The sequence below is a fragment of the Panthera tigris genome, chromosome C1, assembly GCF_018350195.1.
Source record: "Panthera tigris isolate Pti1 chromosome C1, P.tigris_Pti1_mat1.1, whole genome shotgun sequence".
Taxonomy (NCBI): Eukaryota; Metazoa; Chordata; class Mammalia; order Carnivora; family Felidae; genus Panthera; species Panthera tigris.
The window spans coordinates 185,528,317-185,555,971 of NC_056667.1; the positions used below are offsets into that span (position 1 = coordinate 185,528,317).

General features: G+C 39.4%; 2 protein-coding genes across 3 annotated transcripts in view; both read left to right on the plus strand.

The window, feature by feature from the left end:
- The window catches only part of CFLAR (CASP8 and FADD like apoptosis regulator), a 110,944-nt gene extending 92,793 nt beyond the window's left edge, over positions 1-18,151 (plus strand). Inside the window, exon 12 of one of the 2 annotated variants that reach the window (XR_006220886.1) lies at positions 18,120-18,151. The gene's annotated coding sequence lies outside the window, so the exon portion shown is untranslated. Of the gene's footprint in view, positions 1-2,005; positions 2,026-18,119 lie in introns of those variants that run through there. The other variant, XR_006220885.1, reaches the window with a different exon arrangement.
- The window catches only part of CASP10 (caspase 10), a 36,190-nt gene continuing 20,164 nt past the window's right edge, over positions 11,630-27,655 (plus strand). The window contains exons 1-5 of the mRNA XM_042995051.1: positions 11,630-11,664; positions 18,120-18,174; positions 19,614-19,967; positions 21,767-21,860; positions 27,411-27,546. Coding sequence (XP_042850985.1) covers positions 19,621-19,967; positions 21,767-21,860; positions 27,411-27,546 — 577 coding nt within the window. The 5' untranslated portion in view covers positions 11,630-11,664; positions 18,120-18,174; positions 19,614-19,620. The remainder of the gene's footprint in view (positions 11,665-18,119; positions 18,175-19,613; positions 19,968-21,766; positions 21,861-27,410; positions 27,547-27,655) is intronic.

The following is a 27,655-nucleotide window of genomic DNA, read 5'->3' on the forward strand; positions in this document are numbered from 1 at the left end:
GAAAGAGAGTGTGGGTGGGGAGGGGGAAGAAAAAGAGAGGGGCAGGGGATCCAAAGCAGGCTCCGTGCTGACAGCAGAGAGCCTGATGTAGGGCTCGAACTCATGAACCGTGAGATCATGACCTGAGCCGAAGTTGGACGCTTAAGTGACTGAGCCACCCAGGAGTCCCTCTAATTATTGTTTAAAAATATATGTGCACTTAAAATATGAGCTACCTACATGTTTAACACCCAGCTTGGTTGCTTCCAAGTTTTGGCATTGTGAATAAAGGTGCTATAAACATTTTTATGCTGATTTTTGTGTGGACATAAATGTTCAACTCATTTGGGTAAATACCTAGGAGAACAATTGTTGAAGTGTATGGTAAGCCTATGTTCAACTTTGGAAGAAATGTAAGACTGTATTTCAAGTGGCTATATATACCATTTTGCAGAGTTCCTGTATCTCCACATTCTTGCCAGTATTTAGTGGCATTAATGTTTTGGATTTTAGCCATTTTAATAGATGTATAATGATAACACGTATTAATTTATGATTACCTAATGGCACGATGGTGAGTACCTTTTTATATCCTTATTTAAAATATGTATATCTTCTTTGTTGAGATGTCTGTTCAAATCTTTTGCCCATTTTTTATTAAAAAAATATTTTAATGTTTATTTTTGAGACAGAGAGAGAGGCAGAGACAGAGCATGAGCGGGGGAGGGGCAGAGAGAGAGGGAGACACAGAATCCGAAGCAGGCTCCAGGCTCTGAGCTGTCAGCACAGAACCTGATGTGGGGCTCGAACTCACTATCTGTGAGATCGTGACCTGAGCCAAAGTCAGACACTCAACTGACTGAGCCACCCAGGTGCCCCTCTTTTGCCTATTTTTAAAAGTTTTTATTTATTTTGAGAGAGAGAGAGAGCTAGAGAGTATGTGTGGGGTAGGGGCAGAGAGAGAGGGAGAAAGAGAATCCCAGGCAGGTTCCACACTGTCAGTGCACACAGCCTGATGTGGGGCTCAAACACCTGAACCATGAGATCATGACCTGAGCCCAAGTCAGATGCTTAACTGATGTACAGAGGCACCCCTCTTTTGCCCATTTTTAAACTGAGTTGTTTGGTTTTTTTACTGGTCAGTTTTAAGAGTTTTTTGTATATTTCGGATAGAAGTCCTTTATCAGATATGTTTTACAAATATTTTCTCTCAGTCTGTGGTAGAAGTTTTTAATTTTAATGCAGTTCAATTAATCCATTCCCCCCACCCCGCCCGGATTGTGCTTTTGTGCTCTAAGAAATCATCAGTAAACTCAAGATCACCTAAATATTCTCCTCTGTTATTAGCCAGAAGTTGTAGTTTTGCATTTTATATTTAAGTTTATGATCATTTTGAGTTACTTTTTGTGAAAGGTACAAGGTCTGTGTCTATATTCTTTTTTTCTGTATGTCCAGTTGTTCTGGCACTATTTGTTGCATTCCATTGATTTTTCTGTCTGTTCTTTTACTAATATGACACTGTTTTGATCCTTAAGCTTTATATTGAGTCTCGCAATACCTAACGTTGGTAGCATACTGGGAGTTTTAAATAAATGCAGTTGTATTATTTGTTTCATTTTATGCAAAGCACATATTGTAACTTCAAAAAATTAACTAAAATGGGGCGCCTGGGTCGCTGAGTCGGTTAAGTATCCAACTTCGGCTCAGGTCATGATCTCACGGTTCATGAGTTCAAGCCCTGCATTGGGCTCTGTGCTGACATCTTCGAACCTGAGGCCTGCTTCAGATTCTGTCTCTCTTTCTCTTTCTCTTTCTCTCTTTCTGCCCCTCCCCTGCTCGTGCGCTCTCTCTCTCTCTCTCTCAAAAGTAAATAAACATTAAAAAAATGAAAATGAAAATAAAATAAAAATTATGTATTGTAAAAGGTCCAGTTTCTTTAATACATAAACACATTTGATGCATTTATTTTAAACATAAATGGCATAATTGTTTTTAATAAATGTTTTTATTTATTTCTGAAAGAGAGAGAGAACGAGCAGGGTAGAGGCAGAGAGAGAGGGAGCCACAGGATCCGAAGCAGGCTCCAGACTCTGCACTGTCAGCACAGAATCTGACGTGGGGCTTGAACTCAGAAACCGCAATATCATGACCTGAGCTGAAGTTGGACGCTTAACCCACCGAGCTACCAGGCACCCCCATAAATGGCATAATATTTAACACTGTTCTTTCTTTTCATTCAAGTAGTCATGTCTATATATGTTTTGTATCATATTTAAGTTATTCACTATTTTATTTTTCACTATTTAAATGATGATACAAGAAACATCTTTTCTTCCTTATTTGGTAAGGACTTCCTGCCCGAAACCTGGGATTTGCATCCTCTTCTTAGTGCTTCCTTTGGCATAGGTCAGTCTTCTGTCAAGACTGAATGTTATTTCTTTTTTTTTTTTATTTTTTTTAATTTTTTTAATTTATTTTTTATGTATTTATTTTTTAATATATGAAATTTACTGTCAAATTGGTTTCCATACAACACCCAGTGCTCATCCCAAAAGACGCCCTCTTCAATACCTATCACCCACCCACCTCTCCCTCCCACCCCCCATCAGCCCTCAGTTTGTTCTCAGTTTCTAAGAGTCTCTTATGCTTTGGCTCTCTCCCACTCTAACCTCTCTCTCTTTTTTTTTCCTTCCCCTCCCCCATGGGTTTCTGTTAAGTTTCTCAGGATCCACATAAGAGTGAAACCATATGGTATCTGTCTTTCTCTGTATGGCTTATTTCACTTAGCATCACACTCTCCAGTTCCATCCACGACTGAACGTTATTTCAACTGTCTTGTATCATTAATCTCTCTTTCTGTCTTTGAACCTTTGGTCTAAAAACAAGTTCTGACACCTCCATCAAATAAAGCCTGTCTCCCTTAAAAAAATGTTTATTCGTTTATTTTGAGTGAGAAAAAGAGAGATAGAGAGCAAGCAAGGGAGGGGCAGAAAGAGAGAATCCCAAGCAGGCTCCTCACTGTCAGTGTGGAGCCCAACTCCAGGCTCAATCCCACAAACTGTGAAATCATGACCTGAGCCAAAATCAAGAGTTGGACCCTTAACTAACTGAGCCACCCCAGCGCCCCATGCCCCTCTCTTTCAAGCTACTGTCTTAGGTATGTTTTAGACTATACCCTCTCCTCTTCTACCCATTTACTCCATACTTCCCTGATATCTGGATTTCACCTTAATCATTCTGCCACATCTATAAGATCCAAGAGCAACATTGAGCTTACTTACCAAACTTGTAGTCCTTAGATTCTATGGGGTCATTGTCCCCTTCCTACTTCCCCACTGTATTTCACCCTAGAAGTTCTGTCAAGGACAGACTTCTGACCAAGTCTTCTTTGTATCTTTCTCCTCCAGATCCATAAATGTGGATATTCACAAGGATCACTCCTTTGTTTCTCTTTTTATATGTTCTCTTTTAACAATCTTGTAACTTCAGTTACTACTCCTGTGCTGCTAACAAGTTGGATATTTCTAGTGCAGACTCTTCAAGTTCAAATCTTGCCCTGCAGCTTCCTGGCCAGTGTTTCCACTTCATTTCCTTTTCGAGCCTCAAACTCAATATATTCCAAATATTAAAAACAAAAACAAAAACACCTCCATTCCAAATCTGCTTTTCTGCCTGTGTCTTCAATTTCAGTTAACAGCACCTCCAGAATATCATTTTCACTCTGACCCACCCTCTCCTATGTTTCTTCATCCAGCTAGTTTCCAAATTAGTTGGTTCTGTACCTATAATGCCTTTTCCATCTATCTCTATTATTACATTTCTTCTGCCTCCATCATTTCTCCACTGAACTATGATCATAGCTTTCTCACTGATCCTGCCACCACCCTCTTAATTCTATGATAACTTTATACATAGAACCTGAAGAATCTCCCTAATTGCAGCTCTGTCACTTTCCTTAGAAACCTTTAAGATTCTCTATTGTTTACACCGTAAGGGTGTGGCTGGAGAGTGGGGAGCAGGGAAGGCTGCTGTTGTAAGTCCTAGAGTCCAAAGACCCAGAAAACCAAGAGTATTTTAATGTCCAAAGGTAGAAGAAGTTGACCATCCTAGTTCAAAAAGAGAGAAAATTTGCCCCTCCTCCTTTTTATTGGACCAATCCTTAATGGATTGGAGGTTGCCCACCCACATTGATGAGGGCAGATTTTCTTTACTCAGTCTACAGATTTAAATACTAACCCTTCCAGAAACATCCTTACAGACATACCCAGAAATAATGTTTAATGGCTATCTAGGCATCCTTTAACTGTCAAGTTGACACCATACAATTAACAATCACAAGGTAGTTTGTGACATATGATTGTGACATATTCCAGACATCCCTTTCTTTTTTCATTGAGATATAATTCACATTTTATAAAATTCATCCTTTTGAACTATACAAGTCACTGGTTTTTAGTATATTCACAGTTGTGCACATGCACAATCTAATTTCAAAACATTTTCATCTACCTTAAAAGAATTTCCATACCTGGTAGCCATCATTTCCTATTTTCCCCTTCACTCCAGCCCCTGAGCAAACACTAATCCACTTTATATTTCTACATATTTGTCCATTCTGGATATTTCCTATGAACAAATCATTCAGTATGTTTCCTTTTGTATATGACTTATTCTACGTAGCGTGTTTTCAAGGTTCATCCACATTGAAGAATACATTAGTACTTCATTTCATTTAATGGCTAAATAATATTCCATTGAATTGACAGAGCACATTTTGTTTATTCATCAACTGATGGAAATTTGGATTGTTTCCATGTTTTTGGCCTTTATGAATGATGCTGCAATGAGTATTCATGTGTAAGTTTTTGTGTGGATTCATGCTTTTAGTTCTCTTGGGTATATACATGGGAATGGACTTACTGGATCATATAGTAAGTATATGTTCAACTTTTTGAGGACTGCTAAACTGTTTTAGTAAAGTGGCTGCACCACTTTACATTCCCACCAGCAATGTCCCAATTTCTCCACATCCTTGTCAACACTTGTTATTGTCTATTTTTTCCTTCCTTCCTTCCTTCCTTCCTTCCTTCCTTCCTCTCCTTCTCTTTCTTTTTTTATTCCTTTTTTCTTTCTTTCTTTCTTTCTTTCTTTCTTTCTTTCTTTCTTTCTTTCTTTTCTCTTTTTTTATTATATATGAAGTGATACCTCATTGTAGTTTTGATTACATTGCCTAATAACTAATTCTGTTGAAGATCTTTTCATGTGCATATTGGCCATTTGTATATGTTCTCTGTAGAAACATCTATTCATATCCTTTCTCATTTTTTTAAAATTTTATTTTTTGTTTTTTAAAGTTTACATCCAAATGAGTTAGCATATAGTGAAACAGTGATTTCAGGAGTAGATTCCTTAATGCCCCTTACCCATTTAGCCCATCCCCCTCCCACAACCCCTCCAGAAACCCTCAGTTTGTTCTCCATATTTATGAGTCTCTTGTGTTTTGCCCCCCTCTCTGTATTTATATTATTTTTGTTTCCCTTCCCTTATGTTCATCTGTTTTGTCTCTTAAAGTCCTCATATGAGTGAAGTCATATGATTTTTGTCTTTCTCTGACTGACTTCACTTAGCATAATACTCTCCAGTTCCATCCACATAGTTGCAAATGGCAAGATTTCATTCTTTTTGATTGCCAAGTAATACTCCATTGTATGTGTGTGTGTGTGTGTGTGTATATATATATATATATATATATATATATATATATATATATACCACTTCTTCTTTATCTATTCATCTGTCGATGGACATTTGGGCTCTTTCCATACTTTGGCTATTGTCCATAGTGCTGCTATAAACATGGGAGCGTATATATCCTTTCAACACAGCACACCTGTATCCCATGGATAAATGCCTAGTAGTGCAATTGCTGGTTCGTAGGGTAGTTCTATTATTAGTTTTTTTTTTTTTTTAATTTTTTCAACGTTTTTTTATTTATTTTTGGGACAGAGAGAGACAGAGCATGAACGGGGGAGTGGCAGAGAGAGAGGGAGACACAGAATCGGAAACAGGCTCCAGGCTCCGAGCCATCAGCCCAGAGCCTGACGCGGGGCTCGAACTCAGGGACCGCGAGATCGTGACCTGGCTGAAGTCGGACGCTTAACCGACTGCGCCACCCAGGCGCCCCTATTATTAGTTTTTTGAGGAACCTCCATACTGTTTTCCAGAGTGGCTGCACAAGCTTGCATTGCCACCAACAATGCAAAAGAGATCCTCTTTGTCCACATCCTCGCCAACATCTGTTATTGCCTGAGTTGTTCATGTTAGTCATTCTGACAGGTGTAAGGTGGTATCTCATTGTGGTTTTGATTTGTATTTCCCTGATGAGGAGTGATGTTGAGCATTTTTTCATGTGTCGGTTGGCCATCTGGATGTCTTCCTTGGAGAAGTGTCTATTCATGCCTTTTGCCCATTTCTTCACTGGATTATTTGTTTTTTGGGTGTTGAGTTTGATAAGTTCTTTGTAGATTTTGGATACTAACCCTTTATCTGATATGTCATTTGCAAATATCTTCTCCCATTCTGTCCGTTGCCTTTTAGTTTTGCTGATTATTTCCTTTGCTGTGTAAAAGCTTTTTATTTTGATGAGGTCCCAATAGTTCATTTTTGCTTTGGTTTCCCTTGCCTCTGGAGATGTATTGAGTAAGAAGTTGCTACGGCCACGGTCAAAGAGGTTTTTGCTTGCTTTCTCCTCGAGGATTTTGATGGCTTCCTGTCTTACATTGAGGTCTTTCATCCATTTTGAGTTTATTTTTGTGTATGGTGTAAGAAAGTGGTCCAGGTTCATTCTTCTGCATGTCGCTGTCCAGTTTTCCCAGCACCACTTGCTGAAGAGACTCTCTTTATTCCATTGGATATTCTTTCCTGTTTTGTCAAAGATTAGTTGCCCATACTTTTGTGGGTCCATTTCTGGGTTCTCTATTCTGTTCCATTGATCTGAGTGTCTGTTCTTGTGCCAGTATCATACTGTCTTGATGATTATAACTTTGTAGTATAGCTTGAAGTCTGGGATTGTGATGCCTCCTGCTTTGGTTTTCTTTTTCAAGATCGCTTTGGCTATTCAGGGTCTTTTCTGGTTCCATACAAATTTTAGGATTATTTGTTCTAGCTCTGTGAAGAATGCTGATGTTACTTTGATAGGGATCGCATTGAATATGTAGATTGCTTTGGGTAGTATCGACATTTTAACAATATTTGTTCTTCCTATCCAGGAACGTAGAATCTTTTTCCATTTCTTTGTGTCTTCTTCAATTTCTTTCATCAGCTTTCTATAGTTTTCAGTGTATAGATTTTTCACCTCTGTGGTTAGATTTATTCCTAGGTATTTTATGGTTTTTGGTGCAACTGTAAACGGGATCAATTCCTTGATTTCTCTTTCTGTTGCTTCATTGTTGGTGTATAGGAATGCAACCGATTTCTGTGCATTGATTTTATATCCTGCCACTTTGCTGAATTCATGGATCAGTTCTAGCAGTTTTTTGGTGGAATCTTTTGGATTTTCCACATAGAGTATCATGCCATCTGCAAAGAGTGAAAGTTTGACCTCCTCCTGGCTGATTTGGATGCCTTTTATTTCTTTGTGTTGTCTGATTGCAGAGGCTAAGACTTCCAATACTATGTTGAATAACAGTGGTGAGAGTGGACATCCCTGTCTTGTTCCTGACCTTAGGGGAAAAGCTCTCAGTTTTTCCCCATTGAAGATGATATTAGCGTTGGGTCGTTCATATATGGCTTTTATCATCTCGAAGTATGCTCCTTCTATCCCTACTTTCTTGAAGGTTTTTATCAAGAAAGGATGCTGAATTTTGTCAAATGTTTTCTCTGCATCTATTGAGAGAGGATCATATGGTTCTTGTCCTTTCTCTTATTGATGTGATGAATCGCATTAATTGTTTTGTGGATATTGAACCAGCCTTGCATCCCAGGTATAAATCCCACTTGATCATGGTGAATAATTTTTTTTAAGGTATTGTTGGATCCAGTTGACTAATATCTTGTTGAGGATTTTTGTATCCGTGTTCATCAGGGAAATTGGTCTATAGTTCTCCTTTTTAGTGGGGTCTCTGGTTTTGGAATCAAGGTAATGCTGGCTTCATAGAAAGAGTTTGGAAGTTTCCCTTCCGTTTCTATTTTTTGGAATAGTTTCAAGAGAATAGGTGTTAACTCTTTCTTAAATGTTTGATAGAGTTCTTCTGGGAAGCCATCTGGCCCTGGACTCTTGTTTTTGGGGGAGATTTTTGATTACTAATTTGATTTCCTTACTGGTTATGGGTCTGTTCAAATTTTCCATTTCTTCCTGTTTCAGTTTTGGTAGTGTATGTGTTTCTGGGAATTTGTCGATATCTTCCAGCTTGCCCATTTTATTGGCATATAATTGCTCATAATATTCTCTTATTATTGTTTTTATTTCTGCTGTGTTGGTTGTGATCTCTCCTCTTTCATTCTTGATTTTATTTTCGGGTCCTTTCCTTTTTCTTCTTGATCAAACTGGCTAGTGGTTTATCAATTTTGTTAATTCTTTCAAAGAACCAGCTTCTGGTTTCATTGATCTGTTCTACTGTTTTTTGTTTTTTGTTTTTTGTTTTTTTTTTTTTTTGGTTTCGATAGCATTAATTTCTGCTCTAATCTTTATTATTTCCTGTCTTCTTCTGGTTTTGGGTTTTATTTGCTGTTCTTTTCCCAACTCATTAAAGCATAAGGTTAGGTTGTGTATCTGAGATCTTTCTTCCTTCTTTAGGAAGGCCTTCATTGCTATATACTTTCCTCTTATGACTGCCTTTGCTGTGTCCCAGAGGTTTTGGGTTGTGGTGCTATCATTTTCATTGACTTCCATATACTTTTTAACTTCCTCTTTAACTGCTTGTTTAGCCCATTCATTCTTTAGTAGGATGTTCTTCAGTCTCCAAGTATTTGTTACCTTTCCAAATTTTTTCTTGTGGTTGATTTTGAGTTTCATAGCATTGTGGTCTGAAAATATGCATGGTATGATCTCGATCTTTTTGTACTTACTTAGGGCTGATTTGTGTCCCAGTATATGGTCTATTCTGGAGAATGTTCCATGTGCACTGGAGAAGAATGTATACTCTGCTGCTTTAGGATGAAATGTTCTGAATATATCTGTTAAGTCCATCCGGTCCAATCTGTCATTCAAAGCCCTTGTTTCCTTGTTGATATTTTGATTAGATGATCTGTTCTTTGCTGTGAGTGGGGTGTTGAAGTCTCCTACTATTATGGTAACTTGATGAGTTTCTTTATGTTTATGATTAATTGATTTATATATTTGGGTGTTTTCACATTTGGCACATAAATGTTTACAATTGTTAGGTCTTCTTGGTCTATAGACCCCTTGATTATGATGTAATACCCTTCTGCATCTCTTGATACAGTCTTTATTTAACGTCTAAATTGTCTGATATAAGTATGGCTACTCCAGCTTTCTTTTGTTGACCATTAGCGTGATAGATGGTTCTCTATCCCCTTATTCTCAATCTGAAAGTGTCTTTAGCTCTAAAGTGAGTCTCTTGTAAACAACATATAGATGGATCCTGTTTTCTTATCCATTCTGTTACTCTGTCTTTTGATTGGAGCATTGAGTCCATTGATGTTTAGAGTGACACTGAAAGATATGAATTTATTGCCATTATGTTGCTTGTAGAGTTGGAGTTTCTGGTGGTGTTCTCTTGTCCTTTCTAATCTTGTTGCTTTTGCTATTTATTTATTTATCTATTTATTTATTTATTCATTCATCTTTTCTCCTCTCAGAGAATCCCCCTTAAAATTTCTTGCAGGGCTGGTTTAGCGGTCACAAACTCCTTTAATTTCTGTTTGTCTGGGGAACTTTTTACCTCTCCTTCTAGTTTTAATGATAGCCTTGCTGGATAAAGAATTCTTGGCTGCATATTTTTCTGATTCAGCACATTGAATATATCCTGCCACTCCTTTCTGGCCTGCCAAGTTTCTGTGGATAGGTCTGCTGCAAACTGATCTGTCTTCCCTTGTAGTTAAGGACTTTTTTCCTTTGCTGCTTTCATGATTCTCTCCTTGCCTGAGTATTTTGGGAATTTGACTATGATATGCCTTGTTGATGGTTGGTTTTTATTGAATCTAGTGGGAGTCCTCTGTGCTTCCTGGATTTCGATGTCTGTGTCTTTCCCCAGGTTAGGGAAGTTTTCCACTATGATTTGCTCACATAACCCTTTTACCCCCATTTCTCTGTCTTCCTCTTCTAGGATCCCTATGATTCTGATGTTGTTCCTTTTTTAATGAGTCACTGGTTTCTCAAATTCTTAAATCATGCTCTTTTGCCTTAATCTCCCTCTTTTTTTATGCTTCGTTATGCTCTATAAGTTTGTCCTCTATATGGCTGATTCTCTGTTCTGCCTCGTCCATCCTTGCTGCCGCTGCATCCATCCATGATTGCAGCTCAGTTATAGCATTTTTAATTTCATTCTGGCTATTTTTTACTTGTTTTATCTCTGCAGAAAGGGATTCTAATCTATTTTTGACTCCAGCTAGTATTGTTATTATCATGATTCTGAATTCTGGTTCAGACATCCCGCTTGTATCTGTGTTGGTTAAATCCCTGGCTGTCATTTCTTCATGATCTTTCTTTTGGGGTGACTTCTTTTGTTTCGTCATTTTGAAGGGAGAAAAGGAATTAATGAGGTAGAAAAATTGAAATTAAAAAAATTAAAATTAAAAAAATATTAAAATTAAAACTTAAAACACACACACACACACAAATAGAATAGACGATTCTAGATCCTAGGCGTGTTTTGGTCTGGATGTTGAAAGTGGTTTGACAGATTAGAGAAAAAAAGGGGGGAGAAAAAAAAAGGAAATCGTTTGAGAATTTGAAAAAATGAGTACATTGAAGTAGACTAAAATGAGATGATGGGGGTAAAATAGAATTTGAAAAAAATATACACAAAAGGAAAGAATATAGTAGAAAAAAATTTAAAGAAAAATATTTTTAATAAAAATTAAAAGTAAATATGAATTTTTTCATTTTCTGTATTTAAGAAAAAAGAAAAGAAATGAAAAAGAGAAAAAAGAGAAAAAAGAAAAAGAGAAAAAGAGAAAAGAAAAAAAAGAAATTATTTGAAAATTTGAAAAAGTGAATACACTGTAGTAGAATAAAATAAAATGATGGGAGTAAGATAGAATTTGAACGAATTTACATAAAAGCAAAAAACATAGTATACAAAATTAAATAAATATATTTTTAAAAGAAATTGAATGTAAAAATGAAGTTTTTCTCTTTCTGCATTCAAGAAAATGAAAAGAAATGAGAAAGAGAAAAAAGAGAAAGAAAAAAAGGAAATTGTTTGAAAATTTGAAAAGGTGAGTACACTGAAGTAGACCAATATAAAATGATGGAAGTAAAGTAGAATTTGAAAAAAATTACACAAAAGTAAAAAATATAGTAATAAAAATTGAAGACAGACATTTTTAATAAAAATTGAAAATAAAAATGAATTTTTTCTCTTTCTGTATTCAAGAAAAAGAGAAGAATTGTAAAAGAAGAAAATGAAAAAGAAAAAAAAGATTAAAAAAGAAAAAAAATTGAATAGATGAACCTGCTAACAGATTGAAGTAGGACTGAAATTGCCTCATTTTCCCCTACAGGTCAGTCTATGTAGCTCTTTATAGTCCATAAATTAAGCCCGGCGGTGAGGCTTGTGTTCTTGAAGAGCAATGTTGGCCCAGTTGGGCGGGGCTCAGTGTAACCGCTCTGCTCTCCACTAGATGGTGCTGCTAGCCTACTGGGGTGGATTGTTGCGGTGCTCGTAGGTGCGTATGCACATTTGCGGGAGCAGTGAAAATGGTGCCACCCAGCTACCCAGTCTGTTCTCCTGGATCAGCAATTGCACACCGGTCCTCTGTCTTTAGCTCTCGTCCACTCCCGCTTTTTCACTCTCTGTGACCAGGCCTGAGGCAGTACTGCTCTCCCAAGTTTTGTGTCAGATGTGGCTGTTTTCCCCGGCCCCTTACTTCCGAAGGACTGTGGCTTTGACCTGTTCCGCCCCTCTGTGGGAGGGTCTCACCAAGCAATGGCTGAATGAGCAATGGCCGAATGTTGGCTGCACCCAGGAACGCCTGCTGGGCCATGCTGTTGCCGGTGCTCTGAGACTGTGGCCAGGTGCCAGCCTGCCCCCAAAAAAGTTCATGAGACAGTGTAGCAGCAGCATTTCAGGGATTATGGAAAATCACAACACAATCTGGTACCAGGCTTCACCCTCAACGACCTTGTCCCAGCACCAGCAAATGTGGCTGCCTTCCAGGGTCTGCTGGGACCAGGTGGCTTCAATAGTCTCTACCAAATGCCCCCCAGCAGTGGAACTGCTTTTCCCTGTGTGGCCCGAGAACCTCCCAGACCCCACTCTGTTCCTGGGGATTCGCCCTTCCCACCAGAGCATCGCCAGGTATCAAGCTGCAGAGTTGCAGCCTTTGCGCTCCCCTTGTTTACGGTCTTAATGGAATTTAAACCCTCTCCTTTCTCCTTTCTCCCTTTTTAGTTTAGTCCCGTGGCTGTTTCCAGTTTTCCACTTTCTCTCCAGCTACTTTTGGGGAGGGGTGCTTTTCCCATATGCCCCCCCCTCCCCAGTCTCCATCCTCTCTCTGCCCGCAAAAGGGGTTCCCTACCTTTAGTGGCTTCTTGCTCCCCAAGTTCAGCTCTCTGTGCCACGTACCCGCTGAATTCTGTGGTTCAGGTTGTGCAGATTGTTGTGTTAATCCTCCAATCAGTTTTCTAGGTGTGTAGGATGGTTTAGTGTTGGTCTGGCTGTATTTCATGGACGAAAGACACACAAAAAGCTTCCACGCTGTTCCGCCATCTTGGCTCCTCCAAATCCTTTCCCATTTTTAATTGATTATCTTTTTACTGTTCTGGTATAAGTATTGCTTATATATTCTGGATACTAGTCTCTTATCAGATAGAAGATTTGCAAATAGTTTCTTCCATTCTGGGGATTGTCTTTTCACTTTCTAAATAGGGTCTCTTCTAGTACAAAATCTGTATATTTTGATGATGTCTAATTGATGTATTTTTTCTTTTGTTGCTTAAAAGTTTTGGCATTATATGTCCAAAACTATTGCCATTAGGCAAGGTCATGAAGAGTTACTCTTATGTTTTCTTGTAAGAGTTTTATGATTTTAGTTCTTACATTTAGGTCTCCGACCCATTTTGAGTTATCTTTTGATTCTTTTTTTTTTAGCAGCATTAAAAATATTTTACTCTTTTAACCACATCCACCTAGTTCCCTAGCGAATCCAATGTTAATCTGTTAAAATCTTTTAGTAAACATCATTATCTTGTGGAACTTTGAGGTTTTTGTCACCTCAGAATTACCGAGCTTCTTGTCCCAAGCTCACTTAATTTTTTTTTGAGGGGGAGGGGCAGAGAGAGACTCTCAAGGAGGCTCCATGATAAATGCTGAGCCTGATGCAGGGCTCTATCCCACGGCCCTGCGATCATGACCTGACCTGAAATCAAGAGTCAGATGCTCAACTGACTGAGCCACCCAGGCACCGCCCCCCTGCCCCCAGCTCACTTAAAAGTAAGATGGGCTGGGGTAGGGTGAATTTAAAGATTAGCTTACTAATTCTACATTTGGGTTCATCCAAAGAAAATAATTTCAAAATGTTTTAAATAATTTAATTTAATTTATTTTAAATAATAAAAAATGTGCCAAGATTTGTCTGTAAGTATCTTCTTTTTTTAATGTTAATTAATTTATTTTTTGGGGGGGAGAGGCAGAGAAGGGAGAGACAGAGTCTCAAGCAGGGTCCACACTGTGAACGCAGAGCCTGACACGGGGCTCCATTGCATGGAACTGCAAGATCCTGACCTGAGCGGAGCTCAAGAGTCTGATGCTTAACGGACTGAGTCACCCAGGCACCCCTCTATAAGTATCTTCTATGCAGCATTGTTCACAATAGCAAAAACTTGGAAACAAATTGGATGTCTGATAATTAGAAATTGGTTAAATACATATGGAACATCCATGGAAGGGAATATCATGTAGCCACTATACATCATGTTTTCAAAGATTGTGTAATGATATGGGAAAAAATGTGTGTTATTAAGTGAAAAAAGAAAATTATACAGCATAATTAAATTTTTGGCAAATAATACACACATAAAAATGTGAAAGAATATATACTAAAATTTTAAGGTAGTTATAGACTACAAGTGACTGCATGTTTCTCCATTTTCCAGCTTTTCTACATTAAATACTGGAAGTTAACCTCTCTTTTTTAATTACCACTTTTGTAATAAGAAAAGGGACATATTAATACAGGTCAGTCTGTAATATAGTGAATCCAAAATGGGCCACATTTTACTTGTCTCCTGCCAGTTCACTAGTTAGAGATCTCTGCTGGGATCCTTGCCAGAGAAAGTCTTCTACTTTGGTACTTGGCTTCACCATGCTCCCATGAATAAAATTGTTTCTGGCAAGGTCTGGAGTGTGTGGATAAGGTGTGGAGGTCCTGGAAGTTTGGGATGGGATGGCTAATCAAAATAACCTGCTACCTCAGGACCAGGGTTGAAGTGCAAGTTTTAGGGCACAGAGCTCTTCTCCAGTTCATACACCTACCTTCCCCATCACCTGTGTCCATTTTTTAGTTCAGGAGTCTTTACACTTATAAAGTTTCCTTTTATAAATTTTGAGGGTGGAAAACCTGGACCAAAGCCTGGTTGTAAAGAAAAACCTTCTATTGCCACCACCAGCCACTCTCAAGGCAGAACTAAAAAGAAATAATCCAGTATTTCCTCTTTGTCACCAGGGTAGTAGCAGACTCCCATCGCTATAAAAGGCTATGTAGGTTTTGACTAGCTCTTCATGTAGACCCAGCTGACTGCGACCAATCAGGAAAGATGCTGTAAGAAATGTTTATTCTTTCCACTACTATCAACTTGCCATCAGCACGCCCTCAGTAACTGTGTTCCAAATTGGAAGAAGTATGAAATATTCAATACAAATGACATGGCACACGGTCTCACCTCTGTAAACTTGGTTTGAGTGTAAACTTTGGTTGAGTACTAGGATAAAAGTTTAAGTTTTACTTCATTTGTCTCTATTCTACTTCTACTTTCCAGGCTTAGCTCAATACCTCCTCCTCCAAGGCATCTTCATCAGGATCCATCCTTTGTTCCTTGGGGCTTTTGTGGCATTTAGGTGAAGCCCCGTGGCAGCGTCACCATGCCCTGCCCAATGTTTACAGACATTATGTCACATGGAGTTACAGGCGGCAGTAGCCTTGGGATCAACAGCTTTGGGATGAGAGCAAGATACTTAGCATCTCTGAACTTTGATTTCATCATCTACTGAATGGACTAATAATCTTGACTTTATACAGTTAATCAGAAAAGAAGAGGTGAAGAAATGGTAGTAGTCATAATTATTTGAAGGCAGACATTGCATTGTATTCACTTTCTTCCTAACTGTGCCCAGTTCAGTGCTTTGCACTTAGGAAGAGGTTACTAAATATTTGATATTGTTGAACAAAAGTTGAAACGGCTTATGTACTTTATTGTGTCATACACAATCATTTCCTCAAGCCACATTCAGGTTTTTCACACTTGCTTCCAGTTTTCACACTTGCAGAGCAATTTAATCTCTCTTTCCCCCTCCCTCCTTCTCCCCTCTCTTTTCTTTCCTTCCTTCCTTCTTTTCTTACATCCTTCCTTCCTTCCTTCCTTCCTTCCTTCCTTCCTCTAGACTTCAAGTTATAGGCTTATTTTATTTTTTTTAAGTTTATTTATTTATTTTGAGGGGGGGAGAGGCAGAGAGAGGGAGAGCAAGAGAATCCCAAAAAGCTCCACACTGCCAGTGTGGAGCCAACTCGGGGTTCCAACCCACAAACCGTGAGATCATGACCTGAGCCAAAACCAAGAGTCTGCCACTTAACCGACTGAACTACCCAGGCACCCCTCAAGTTGTAAGCTTTTTAAAAATTGAACTACAGGGGTGCCTGGGTGGCTCAGTCGGTTGAGCGCCGACTTCGGCTCAGGTCACGATCTCGCGGTCCGTGAGTTCGAGCCCCGCATCGGGCCCCTGTGCTGACAGCTCAGAGCCCGGAGCCTGTTTCAATTCTGTGTCTCCCTCTCTCTGACCCTCCCCCATTCATGCTCTGTCTCTCTCTGTCTCAAAAATAAATAAAAACGTTAAAAAAAATTTTTAAAAATTGAACTACAATTGACATAGAATATCCTATTAGTTTCAAGTATACCTAATAGTGATTCTATATTTTTATACATTATGAAATGATCCCCATGTTAAGTATAGTTACCATCTGTCACCACACAGAGTGGTTACAAAATTACTGACTATATTTCCTATGCTCTATGTTACATTCCCATCACTTACTTATTTTATAATTGAAAGTTTCTACCTCTTAATCTCCTTCACGTATTTTGGTTGCCCCCCAAACCTCACTCTAGTAACCAACAGTTTCCTGTATCTATGAGTCTGTTACTGTTTTGTTTGTTTGTTCATTTGTTTTGTTTTTTAGATTCTGCATGTAAGTAAAATCACATGGTATTTGTCTTTCTCTGATTGGCTTATTTCACTTAGCATAATACACTCGAGGTCTATCCACGTTGCAAATGGCAAGATTTCATTCATTTTTATAGTTGAGTAATAGGGCTCGTCTTTCTTAAACACAGAAATTCTCTGGATGACGCCAAGGATATGAGAATGGCACTTTAATATATTTGTTAATAAAGCATCATAAATCTTACTTCTTTTTCAGAGATAAAATACCTTTCTAAGATTCTGTGCTTCTTCCCAGAGCTCTGCATGTTTGAATTAGTTGAATTATAGTATAGTGAATTAGAGTCAGGTTTGCTGGTTTAAATTATGGCTTTCCCACTAGTTCACTGTGTCAAATTACTTAACCTTTCTGTGTCTTAGTTTTCGCACCTTAAAAGAGCGTTCATACTAGTAGTATTTATCTTAGAGACTTGAGATGATTGAATGAAAAATAGTACCTGGCACATGGTAGTTGCCATATAAGTATTAGGTATTGTTTTTGTTCTTAGAAATAATGTCTCCAAAGTCTCTTTCCTGCTGCATTGAATGTGCTATGAGGCCAAAGATTTCATCGACTTTGTCTGCTGTTAATTGAGTTCCCTGAAAATACCTCCAAATGGGCTTATAGTCTAGCTCTCCCTCTTTTTTTGTCTTAATAATGTTTTTATTTGCACATGCAATTTTTTGAGAAAGAGTTAATATGGCTGACCATCCTTTCTTGAGCTTTTTGGGTTTTATTTTAAAGGTTAAATGAGTTTGGGGGAGTAGATGGTGAGGAAAATATTCCTCCTTCCTTCCTTCTTTCCTTCCTTTTCTTTCTTTCTTTCTTTCTTTCTTTCTTTCTTTCTTTCTTTCTTTCTCCTTCCATCCTTCCCTCCTTCCTCTCTTCTCCTCCTTCCCTGCTTCCTCTTTCTCTCTCTTTTCTTTTTTTACCTTTCTTTCTTTCTTTCTTTCTTTCTTTCTTTCTTTCTTTCTTTCTCCTTCCATCCTTCCCTCCTTCCTCTCCCCTCCTCCTTCCCTGCTTCTTCTTTCTCTCTCTTTTCTTTTTTACTTTTCTTTCTTTCTTTCTTTCTTTCTTTCTTTCTTTCTTTCTTTCTTTCTTTCTTTCTTTCTTCTTTTTCTGTTTCCCTCCTTCTCTCATCTCCTCTCCTTCTCTCCTTTTCCAATTCTCTCTCTTTCTTTTTTGATTCTCCAATCTTAGTGATCCAAGGGAAAGGCTAAAAACACTTACTGCCTTCCAAGAATTCATTTGCAGCAGTCTTTGGTTTAACCTGGGAAAATCCCTAGCTGTCCGGCAGGGAAGTTGTAACTCTTGCCTTTAGGAGGCGCTGTTTGTCAGAGTTATCCTAAACCTGGAAAAGGGAGGGGGAGAGTCAAGGGAGCTATGACGTGAGCAGGAAGTTAATTATCAAGTTACCCGAACCGGGACATCCAGTTTTCACTTGCATAGGCAGAAAGTCTTGAGTTCTCTTCCCGCGCAAATGGGAGCTTCCCTGGAACGTGGATTACACAGAGAATTTTAATTTCTTAAAAACTTGTTTTCAGGCAATTTCCCCCGGAACCATTTACCTCCAGAGGACAAGCGGAATTTGATCTGAAGGTATGTGATTAGCACCTTTCCCCTGCTGAGGTCTTACACGCTAGCCTTGTTCCTTCCTTCAGTTTTAGAAACTTGCAAAAGCTCTCGTTGTCAGCAATGGCACTGTTTCTGCCGGGATTTATTAGCCATGCCAGGGAAAATGAAGGTTTAAAAAGTCCCAGGAAAGCTCCAACACAGACTTTTACTGGCAGAAATATGCTAGTCCACAAATGGAGACAAAGCCTGTTAGACTCACTAAAGTTATAGATTGGAATCTTCGGGAAACTGCAAGGCAAACGTATGCTACCTTGGAATAGGAAGACATCTCCAAAAAGCCATTCATTTGGTTTCTGGTATCACAGGCTGCTACCAGAAGGAAAGACCCCATGGATGATCACATTAAAAATAACATTTTCTATTTTCTTGCTCTCTCTTTCTAAAAATAAGCTCTATGCCCAATGTGGGGTTTGTTCTCACAGCCCTTAGATGAAGAGTTGCATGCTCTTCTGACTGAGCCAGACAGGCACCTCTCTGTTTTCTTTTTCTAACAACAAAAGTAATGTGTGTTTGTTGCAGAAAATCTGAGAAACTCAGAGAGGAGCCTGGAAGAAAAGTTATTTGTAATTATACCACCTAGGTATAACCATTTTTTGTTATCAATATTGTGTTTTGTTATGTTCTTCCTTTAGAAAGTGGTTTCTTGTTTCTAAATAGCTCAGTTTCGAAAAGAGAGTATATACCTTGAGGTCTTATAGTACGAATTATATTACACTGAAAAATTTTATCACTTCATTGCTCCTTTGATTCGAATGGAATTTGGTATAGAAAATACCATATGAACTTTATGAACTAATCCGGTAGAAATATTGATTTAGATTATTTGTGACTTCCTTCACTGATCTGAGCAACTCTTGTTTAAAACCACCCTTTGGAGTCTAAGATTATGGCTTCTCTTTTTTGTGAGATACAAACCTGTCCCATTATGGTTAGCAGTGTTACCTCATCCTTAAATTGGTAGACACTTATGAAATATAAAACCCGAGACTGCTTTATTTCTAAAATGAAAGGCATAAATCTGAGCACTATTTCTGCCATTTGGTGGAAGTGAATTAAGAGCTCTAACAGGGAGAAATTGTGCTTTGTCATTCTCCCTTTTGACTAGCGCCCACCAGGGGCATTTTGATTTGGGAGAAATAAAAGTAGGTTGAGTTCCAAAAAGAGCTCCTTCCAGACCTCCAGGAGGGTTAACATAGAAGTGCTGTGGTTGAAGGTTGGTTTTTTTTGTTTTTTGTTTTTTGGTTTTTTTTTTTGCCTATTGGTTTTTGAAATAATTTCACAGGAATTTTTATTTTTCAGCACTTCCAGGAAATTCTAATGCCTGACATGGAGGAGGCTGGGGAAGTGGGGTTCTGTGGATCCTTTTTCTCTTATGTGCTGCCCCACCTCTCTGTCTCTTTCAGGCTGGCCATGACATCTCAAGGTCAAAGTTTGAGGTTCCGTTCAGATGATAATTGTCAAGTGAACTTCCGTGAGAAGCTTCTGATTATTGATTCAAACCTGGAGGCCCAAGATGTGGAGGGCTTGAAGTTTCTCTGCCGAGACTGGATCTCCCACAAGAAGCTGGAGAAGTCCAGCTCAGCCTCGGATATTTTTGGTCATCTGTTGGCAGGGGAGCTGCTGAGTGAGGAAGACCCCTTCTTCCTAGCAGAACTCCTCTATATACTCAAACAGAATTCGCTGCTGCGGTACCTCCGCCAAAGCAGAGAGCAAGTGGAGAGTTTGCTGCCCACCCGAAGGAGGGTCTCTCTGTTCAGGTGAGGAGGGGTCTGTGATCAAGACAGGGGGGTTTTTCCATCTAGCTAGTGTTCATTCGGGCCACTGGGCTTTGAAAGGAGGTTGGGATTAAGATCTTTTTCTTATCTACCTCCTTGGATGCTTCCAAACCAGGAGATCTCTCAGCTTCCAGCACTAATGAGATGAAAAGTTGGGAGGTCAGCGAAGCTCTGGGCCTGGTAGTGGCTTCCCTTGGTTTGCTTCTCACCGCCAAATGAAGCCTGCCTCAGCATAGCAGGGCCCGCGCTTTCCTTTTACCCTCTGTACTCCCAGACAGCCCTTCCTCCTGTGAGTCATTGCGGGGATTTGAGAGGAGATAATGCATGCGTGGGGCCGAGTAAGCAAAATGAAAAGGGGGATGTGTCTCTGAGGTAGGGAAGGACACCATTTATGCCATGTTCAGTTTTAAATGTTCATACCCTTTTGTATGAAACCCAGAAGGGTAAAATATAGACGTTTTACACAAGGGGTGAAATATAGGGATTAGGTCTATAATGGGTCAGACCTTAGATAACACTATTTTTTTTATTTAATTAAATTTTTTAATTGAGATATAATTGACCTATAACATTGTAATAGTTTTAGGTGTACCACATAATGATGGGATATATTTATATATTGTGAAATGATCACCACAGTAAGTTTGACATCCATCACCACACATAGTTACAAAGTTTTTTTGCTTGTGGTGAGAACTTTTAGAATCTTCTTTTTTAGCAACTTTTAAATATGTAACACAGTACAGTGACCCTTGAACAATGTGGGGGTTAAGGTGCTGATCCCCACACAGCCAAAAATCCAGCAAAACTTTTGAGTCCCCTCCAATTTCACTACTACTGTTGACCAGAAGCCCCATAGATAACATAAACAGTTAACACATATTGTGTATGTCACATGTATTATATATTGCATTCTTAAAATAGAATAAGCTAGAGTAAAGGAAATGTTATTAAGAAAATCATAAGGAAGAGTAAATACATCTATAGTACTGTACTGTATTTATCCAAGTTCAAGTGGACCCATGCAGTTAAAACCTGTGTTGTTCAAGGGTCACCTGTGTTGTTTAACTGTAGTCACCATGTTGTACAATACATCACCAGGACTTAGTCAATACGGTTTTTAATTGTCCACTGACGTATCTACATTAGAGAACTTCCCAAGGAAGAGTTGAAGTGTTATTTTATGGCTGGGGTGACTAGAATCCTTCAGGTCTCCCTCCTTGAAGTGGCTCCCAGAATCTGAGCTATACTTGAGTCAGTGAGGGAATTCTGGAAGTCATTATTTCCACTCCGCTGGTTAAGATCTCCGGCATACAGAGGTGTTAGTGTGTGAATGGAATGTTCAGCTTTTCTGGTGGTCAGTTACATGACTCTCCAGAAGCTGGGATAGTTTCCTTTTTTTTCAACAGTGGACGTTCTATAGAATGGTATCAAGTCCTCTCTGACGAGGGCCTATAAAGTAAGCCTGAATTCCTAGAATGCGGTCAGGAGATGGGAAGGCATGCCAACATTGAGTTTTACATCTTCCTAGTGGGATGGAAAGTAGCACTGGACTTGGAATCAGAAGGACTGCCTCTACTGCTTATTATGTTATCTTTATGTAATAGGCCACTTAAAGCTTAGAGTTTTAGTTTTGAATCTATACACTGGGATTTGAAATTATCTGCTCACAGGGTGTGATCACTCAAATGAGAGAAAATGTATATAAAAAAGCACTCAATTTACTGTGCTGTCCTTTGCAAGTGTGAGGCTTTACTTGTCTCTCTGGATGTATGTCTTAGAAACCTGCTGTACGAACTGTCAGAGGGAATCGGCTCAGAGAACTTAAAGGACATGGTCTTCCTTATGAGGGAATCGATTCCCAAAATCCAGATGGTAAGTGGGTCATAAAGAGTGGGGTATTTGTGAGCACTGCCTTTTAAAAAAAATGTTTATTTATTTTTGAGAGAGAGAGAGAGAGAGAGATTGTGAATAGGAGAAGGTCAGAGAGAGAGAGAGGAAGACTGAGAATCCCAAGCAGGTTCCATGCTGTCAGCACAGAGCCTGAGTTGGGGATTGAACTCAACAAACTTTGAGATCATGGCCTGAGCCAAAATCAAAAGTCAGACGCTTTCCTGACAGACCCATCCATGTGCCCCTGTGAGCACTGCCTTAATCAGTGTTGGGAATATGCTGGAAAGGGTCTTCAAGAAGGGTTTATATTTGTAGGAGATGATACCATACAGTGCTTAGGAACATTGGCTTTGGTGTTGGATGGGCCTGGATTCTAGTCCTGGTTCTGTGACTAATGCCTCGATGTGGGGCAAGTGATTGAACCTTTCTGAGTCTCCATTTTCTCATGTGTCATATTGTAGACAATTACACTACTTCCTTCCAGGACTGTTGGGAGAATTGGATGAAATAATGTGGGTAAAACTTTAGGGGCCTGTATTTGGCACATAGTAATCAGGTAGTAAATTGTTAACTTCTATTGGCACCCACTGTGTTTTACCATATAGAAATGTGTCGGGCACAGTAAGGAAATGAGGAGGTGGGTGGGTGGGGTAGGTCAAATGAGGACTATGTAAGGAATTCATTAAATATATTTCCTGGTGTTAGACCTGTAGACCCGAACAGGTTCATTTTGTTTAGGCTACAGTTTTTTAAGATCTTTTTTTTCCCTCTTTCATACCCCTCAGGGATTTTACCCTCTGTGTCTTTTGATTAGTCACTTATGGAGGCTTCCTCCTGTCTTCTAAAAGTTGGGTGTGGGTTCCTTGGAGTTGGTGACCAAGTCTTACTCATTGTTATAGCTCCGGAACCTTGTAGAATCTGTTACAAAATGGTGCTCTGAATGAAAGCATGAATGAATGGGATGATACAATCTTTCCCTTCTCTTTCTGAGAAAATGGCCTGGACCCTTGCTTTTATGTGATTTTATGATGAATGACTGGAGAGATTAGCAGGACGAACTAAGCCACCCTAATGGGGTTGTGCAAAGATACACTAATAACATTCTTATACTTGTTGCCCCTTGTCACAATCTACTAATTTTTTCCCTTAGATACTCTCTGGAAGTTCTGATATCTTTCTTTCTTTCTTTTTTTTTTTTTTTTTACACTTTTTTCTTTTATCTTTTTATTCTTTAAAAAAACCCCAAAACACAAGTGTAGAAAAATGAATAAAATACACATACAGACTAAAGAATTGTTATAAGGCTAATCCTCTTGAAACCACTACCCAGGTCAAGAATTTGAATTTTGCCAGCTGTTCTAGAAACCCCTCCACTTGTCCCATTCCAATCACAGCCCCTTACTTACCACCCGCTAGAAGAAACCACTGTTTTGGCTTTTATGGTAACAATGTTCTTATGTGTCTTTACGACTTTATCATTTACCTGTGCATCCCTAGATGTCAAGTTTAGTCTTGGCCAGTTTATTTCTTTTGAGTGTCTTTTAATCTGTAGGTTAAACCATCTTCCCCCCAATCCCTTTCTTTTTCTTAAAATGTGTCTGTTGAAGAACCCCAGGACACCTGGCCAGTAGAATTTCCCTCAGTCTGAGTTTTGCTGATTGCGTGTGCTTGGTACAGTTCAATGTGCTCCTCTTTCCCCTGTGTTTCCTGCAAATCGGCAGCTGGATTCAGAGTGTGAATGTCTCCACATTGATTTCCTGTAGTTTGAAAGTGCTCCAGATTATTCTGATAATATTTTCTCCTAGCTTGGAACATCCTCTTGTGATTTCTCTAGTGTCTGGGTTTATAAATAAAATGAACCCACTCTCTGTGGTTACACTTCTCTCTGCGTCATGGACAGAAGTCCATACTCCCCACAGCAGGATGAGGGATGAGGAGATGGGCAGGAATCCCTGATATGCTCCACACCAAGCCGTGATTTTCTACTAGGAAAAACTGGGGGATGTATTTCTTCCTGTACTTCCTCATGGGTCTTAGACCTTAGCTTGCAGCCATCTGTGGTTGGTTGCCAGAAGTATTCCAAACATTTTGCCCCCTGCTAAATTAGCTTTTAAGTCATTTAAGGCCCATGGTCAGGCAGCCAAATGATTTTATGCTTTTCTCATTCAGTACAGGAGTAAAGGGAGAAATCACTGTATTTCGCTGTGGCATAGAACTATGGAAATACCCGGTCAGATTCAGGAAAAGCACACTTCCTTCTTGGGTTCCAAATGATCTCAGCTTTATTTCGAAGGAGATCTATTTTGTCATGTGAGAATTGTGGGTGAGTTATATACCTGAGATAATCCAGGTTGATCTCAACTGGACTTTGAGATCAGGCTAGCCTTCTGAAGTATGTAAAGGACAGTCTCTAAGCAGCTAGATGAGTTTCTATATGGGGGCTTAATAAGACTCCATTATCTGCAGTTGCAATTGCAAAGACTTTTGTTACTGAAATAAATTATTTAGCAGCTGGGTGGGGAGGGCCTGAACTTCCCTCAGTCAAAAAGGAAATGTTCTAAATTCACACAGTCTCTCCAGAGTTAGAGAAATGACCTTTGTAGGGTGTTCTAGGGCTCCTTTTTGATAACTTTCTACAGGTTCATAGCAGAATAGCTGTCTTTACACATGCTGAAAGACTCAAACAACAGTCCGGAAATCCGTTCTCAGAGTAGCAATCAACTTAGGACGTTGGATGTAAAGGAAACCACACCCAAATCTACTAGCTTAGCAAAGGAGCACAACAAAAGAGGTTTCAGACACTTCCTGCTAGTATTAACCAGAGTGGTGTTCTTAAAATACAGACTCCATTTAAATTGCGTGGTGTGTGTGTGTGTGTGTGTGCGCGTATAGAAGGTGTCATTTACCAAACATCCAATGAACTTTCCACGAAGTTATAATGAATTTCTATCATTGCTTCTGGAATCGTGTCTTAGTCCCTTTTCTTCACCCTTAGTAGGATGCTGTCAAAAATGGGGTTTCGGGGTGCCTGTGTGGCTCAGTCGGTTAAGCATCCAACTTCAGCTTGGGTCATGATCTCACAGTTCATGAGTTTAAGTCCACATTGGGCTCCAAACTGATGTTGCGGAGCCTGCATGGGATTCCCTCTCCCTCTCTCTCTGCCCCTTCTGTGCTCTCTCTCTCTTAAAAAGAGGTAAACTTAAAAAAAAAGAAAGTTTAAAAAAATGGGGTTTCTGTTTTGAGGTTCAGAGAGAGCTCATCTGCCTGTGACCTACCACAGACCCTTGTGTGGTAGATTCCCTCTGACCCCTTTGCCCAGCTGATCAGCTCTGGATGAATCTTCCCGCACATGCTCCTCTCTCCTGCTTTATTCCTGGGCCAAGCTATTGGTGTGCTAGGGCTGCACGTGGGGGCACACACACTTCTTTTATTTATTTATTTGTTTTTGAGAGAGAGGGTGCAAGTGAGCAAGGGGCAGAGAGGGAGAGAGAGATAATCCCAAGCAGGCTCCACACTGTCAGTGCAGAGCCTGGTATAGGGCTCGAACTCATGAACTGTGAGATTATGACCTGAGCTGAAATCAAGAGTCAGATGCTTAACTGACTGAGCCACCCAGGAGCCCTGTCTCTGGAATGTCTTAAAAAATTATAATCTCTCTTTGATCAGATGAGAACAGAAATCAAGTAATCAATTCTGTTCTTTTCCTTGGTTGTTGACATCTTGAGTGCCTTATTTGAAAACACACACACACATACACACACACTCAGTAACCCTTCCTCATCCTTCTGTTATTGCTCTTTCTCCCTCCCTCCCTCTACTGCCAAGCTTCTTTAAAGAATAGTTTGTATGCGCTCTTTCTCCACTAAGTCAACTCTGGGTCACATATCAATGCATTTCAATATGACTTCAACTTCATCACTCCAATGAAACTGCTCGTACTGAAGCCAACATGAACCTCCTCATAACCAGATTTGTAGTTTCACATCACTTTTCCCATGTGGTTTTCTTTGCCTGGAATGTCCTTTTCCACGCTGGCAGTGAAGACATAGTCATCCTTCAAGAATCCCCTCCCAGTGGTGCCTGGGTGGCTCAGTCATTTAAGCATCTGACTTTGGCTCAGGTCCTGATCTCACAGTTTGTGAGTTTGAGCCCCGCATTGGGCTCTGAGCTGAGAGCTCAGTGCCTGGAGCCTGCTTCAGATTCTGTGTCTCCCCTTCTCTCTGCCCCTTCCCTGCTCATGCTCTATCTCTCTCTCTCAAAAATAAACATAAAAAAAATAAATGAAAAAAAAGAGTTCTCTCCCATGTGCAGCTTTTGTGAAGCCTGCTATGTGGAATAGACGAATGATGAATAAATGAGTGATACCATCATTTTAAGTCATCTTTTTCACCCATTCCCAATTGATCTGCACAACTCACCAAATTCTATTTCAGAACTGTTTCTCAGGTCCAGTACCTCTTGCCAATATTTTCTCTCTAATCCACTTCCTTCTCCAACCTATTTCAAAACTTCTGCTAAAAATAAATGTATTCATGTTACTGTCCTCCTTAAAAACTACTTCTGCCACTCCTTGACGCGTGGGACACTTGGCCCAAACTCCTCATATACTGTATGTTCCTGCGTGGTCTGATACCAGCCCGCAGTTCTAGCCATGATCTAGCTCTCGCTCAGTGTTTGCACTCAAGCTTCCTTCTCAGTGTTCCTGAACACACTGTCCCTTTTTAACCGTTCAACTGTTCCATATATCTGGAGACTTCTCCCAGTTCCCACTCTGCTGATGCTTCATGTATGCAGTGGGATAGTGTCCAGAGGTTCCTTTCTAAGCAGCTATTCTTTTCTGTGGGTTCTAATGTAATTTTGTCCCTGTATATTTTTTCATAACCAGCTTAATACATTGAGAAGCCTTATTTACTGAAAAGAATATGATACCTTCCACCCCACATGTATTTCAATATTAAAATAATACTAGCTGATTTGTGTTTTTTTCCCAGCAGTATTTAAGAAATTTTTTTTTCTTTTCAAATACCAAATATTTGCCTCTTGTTTCTTTGGTGCTTCTGTTTTGCTGCTGCCCTAATCTAATTATATCATTTACAGCTGTAAGTGACAGGCAGTCTAGTTCAATGGTTAGTTAATAAGAGAGACTTTGACATCAGACTGCCAGGTACAGATACCAGCTCTGCCACTTATTGGCTCTGTGACCTTGGACAAGTGATTGAACCTCAGTTATTTCATCTTTAAAATGTGGATTATAATAGGATCTAGCCTCATTGGCTTGTTTTTGAGGTTAATGTACAGCAAGCACTGCCTGGTATGTAGTGAGTTACATATATTTGGTATTTGGTATTAATATAGATTGTATATTTTACTTGGTAATCCACCTTCCCCCATACGATTGAACCCCTCAGGGGCAAACACTCTGCCTTATTCATCATTGCAAAATCTAGTGACTAGAGGCCATGCAGGTAATGTTTAAAGAATGAATGGATCCTCAGAGGGCAAGTAAATGTGACTCCATTGATTCTCTTGCAGACCTCTCTAAGTTTCCTGGCATATCTGGAGAAACAAGCTCTAATAGATGAAGATAATCTGATGTTACTGGAGGATCTCTGCAGAAAAGTTGTACCTAACCTTATGAGAAAGATAGAAAAATATAAGAGAGAGAAAGGTAACTAGCTTACTTACACTTGCTTCTTTGCACAAGACCATGGGAATTCTTAAACTAACTGGTCATTAATGATGTTTACTCATCACTCTGATGATATTGTCTTAGAAAA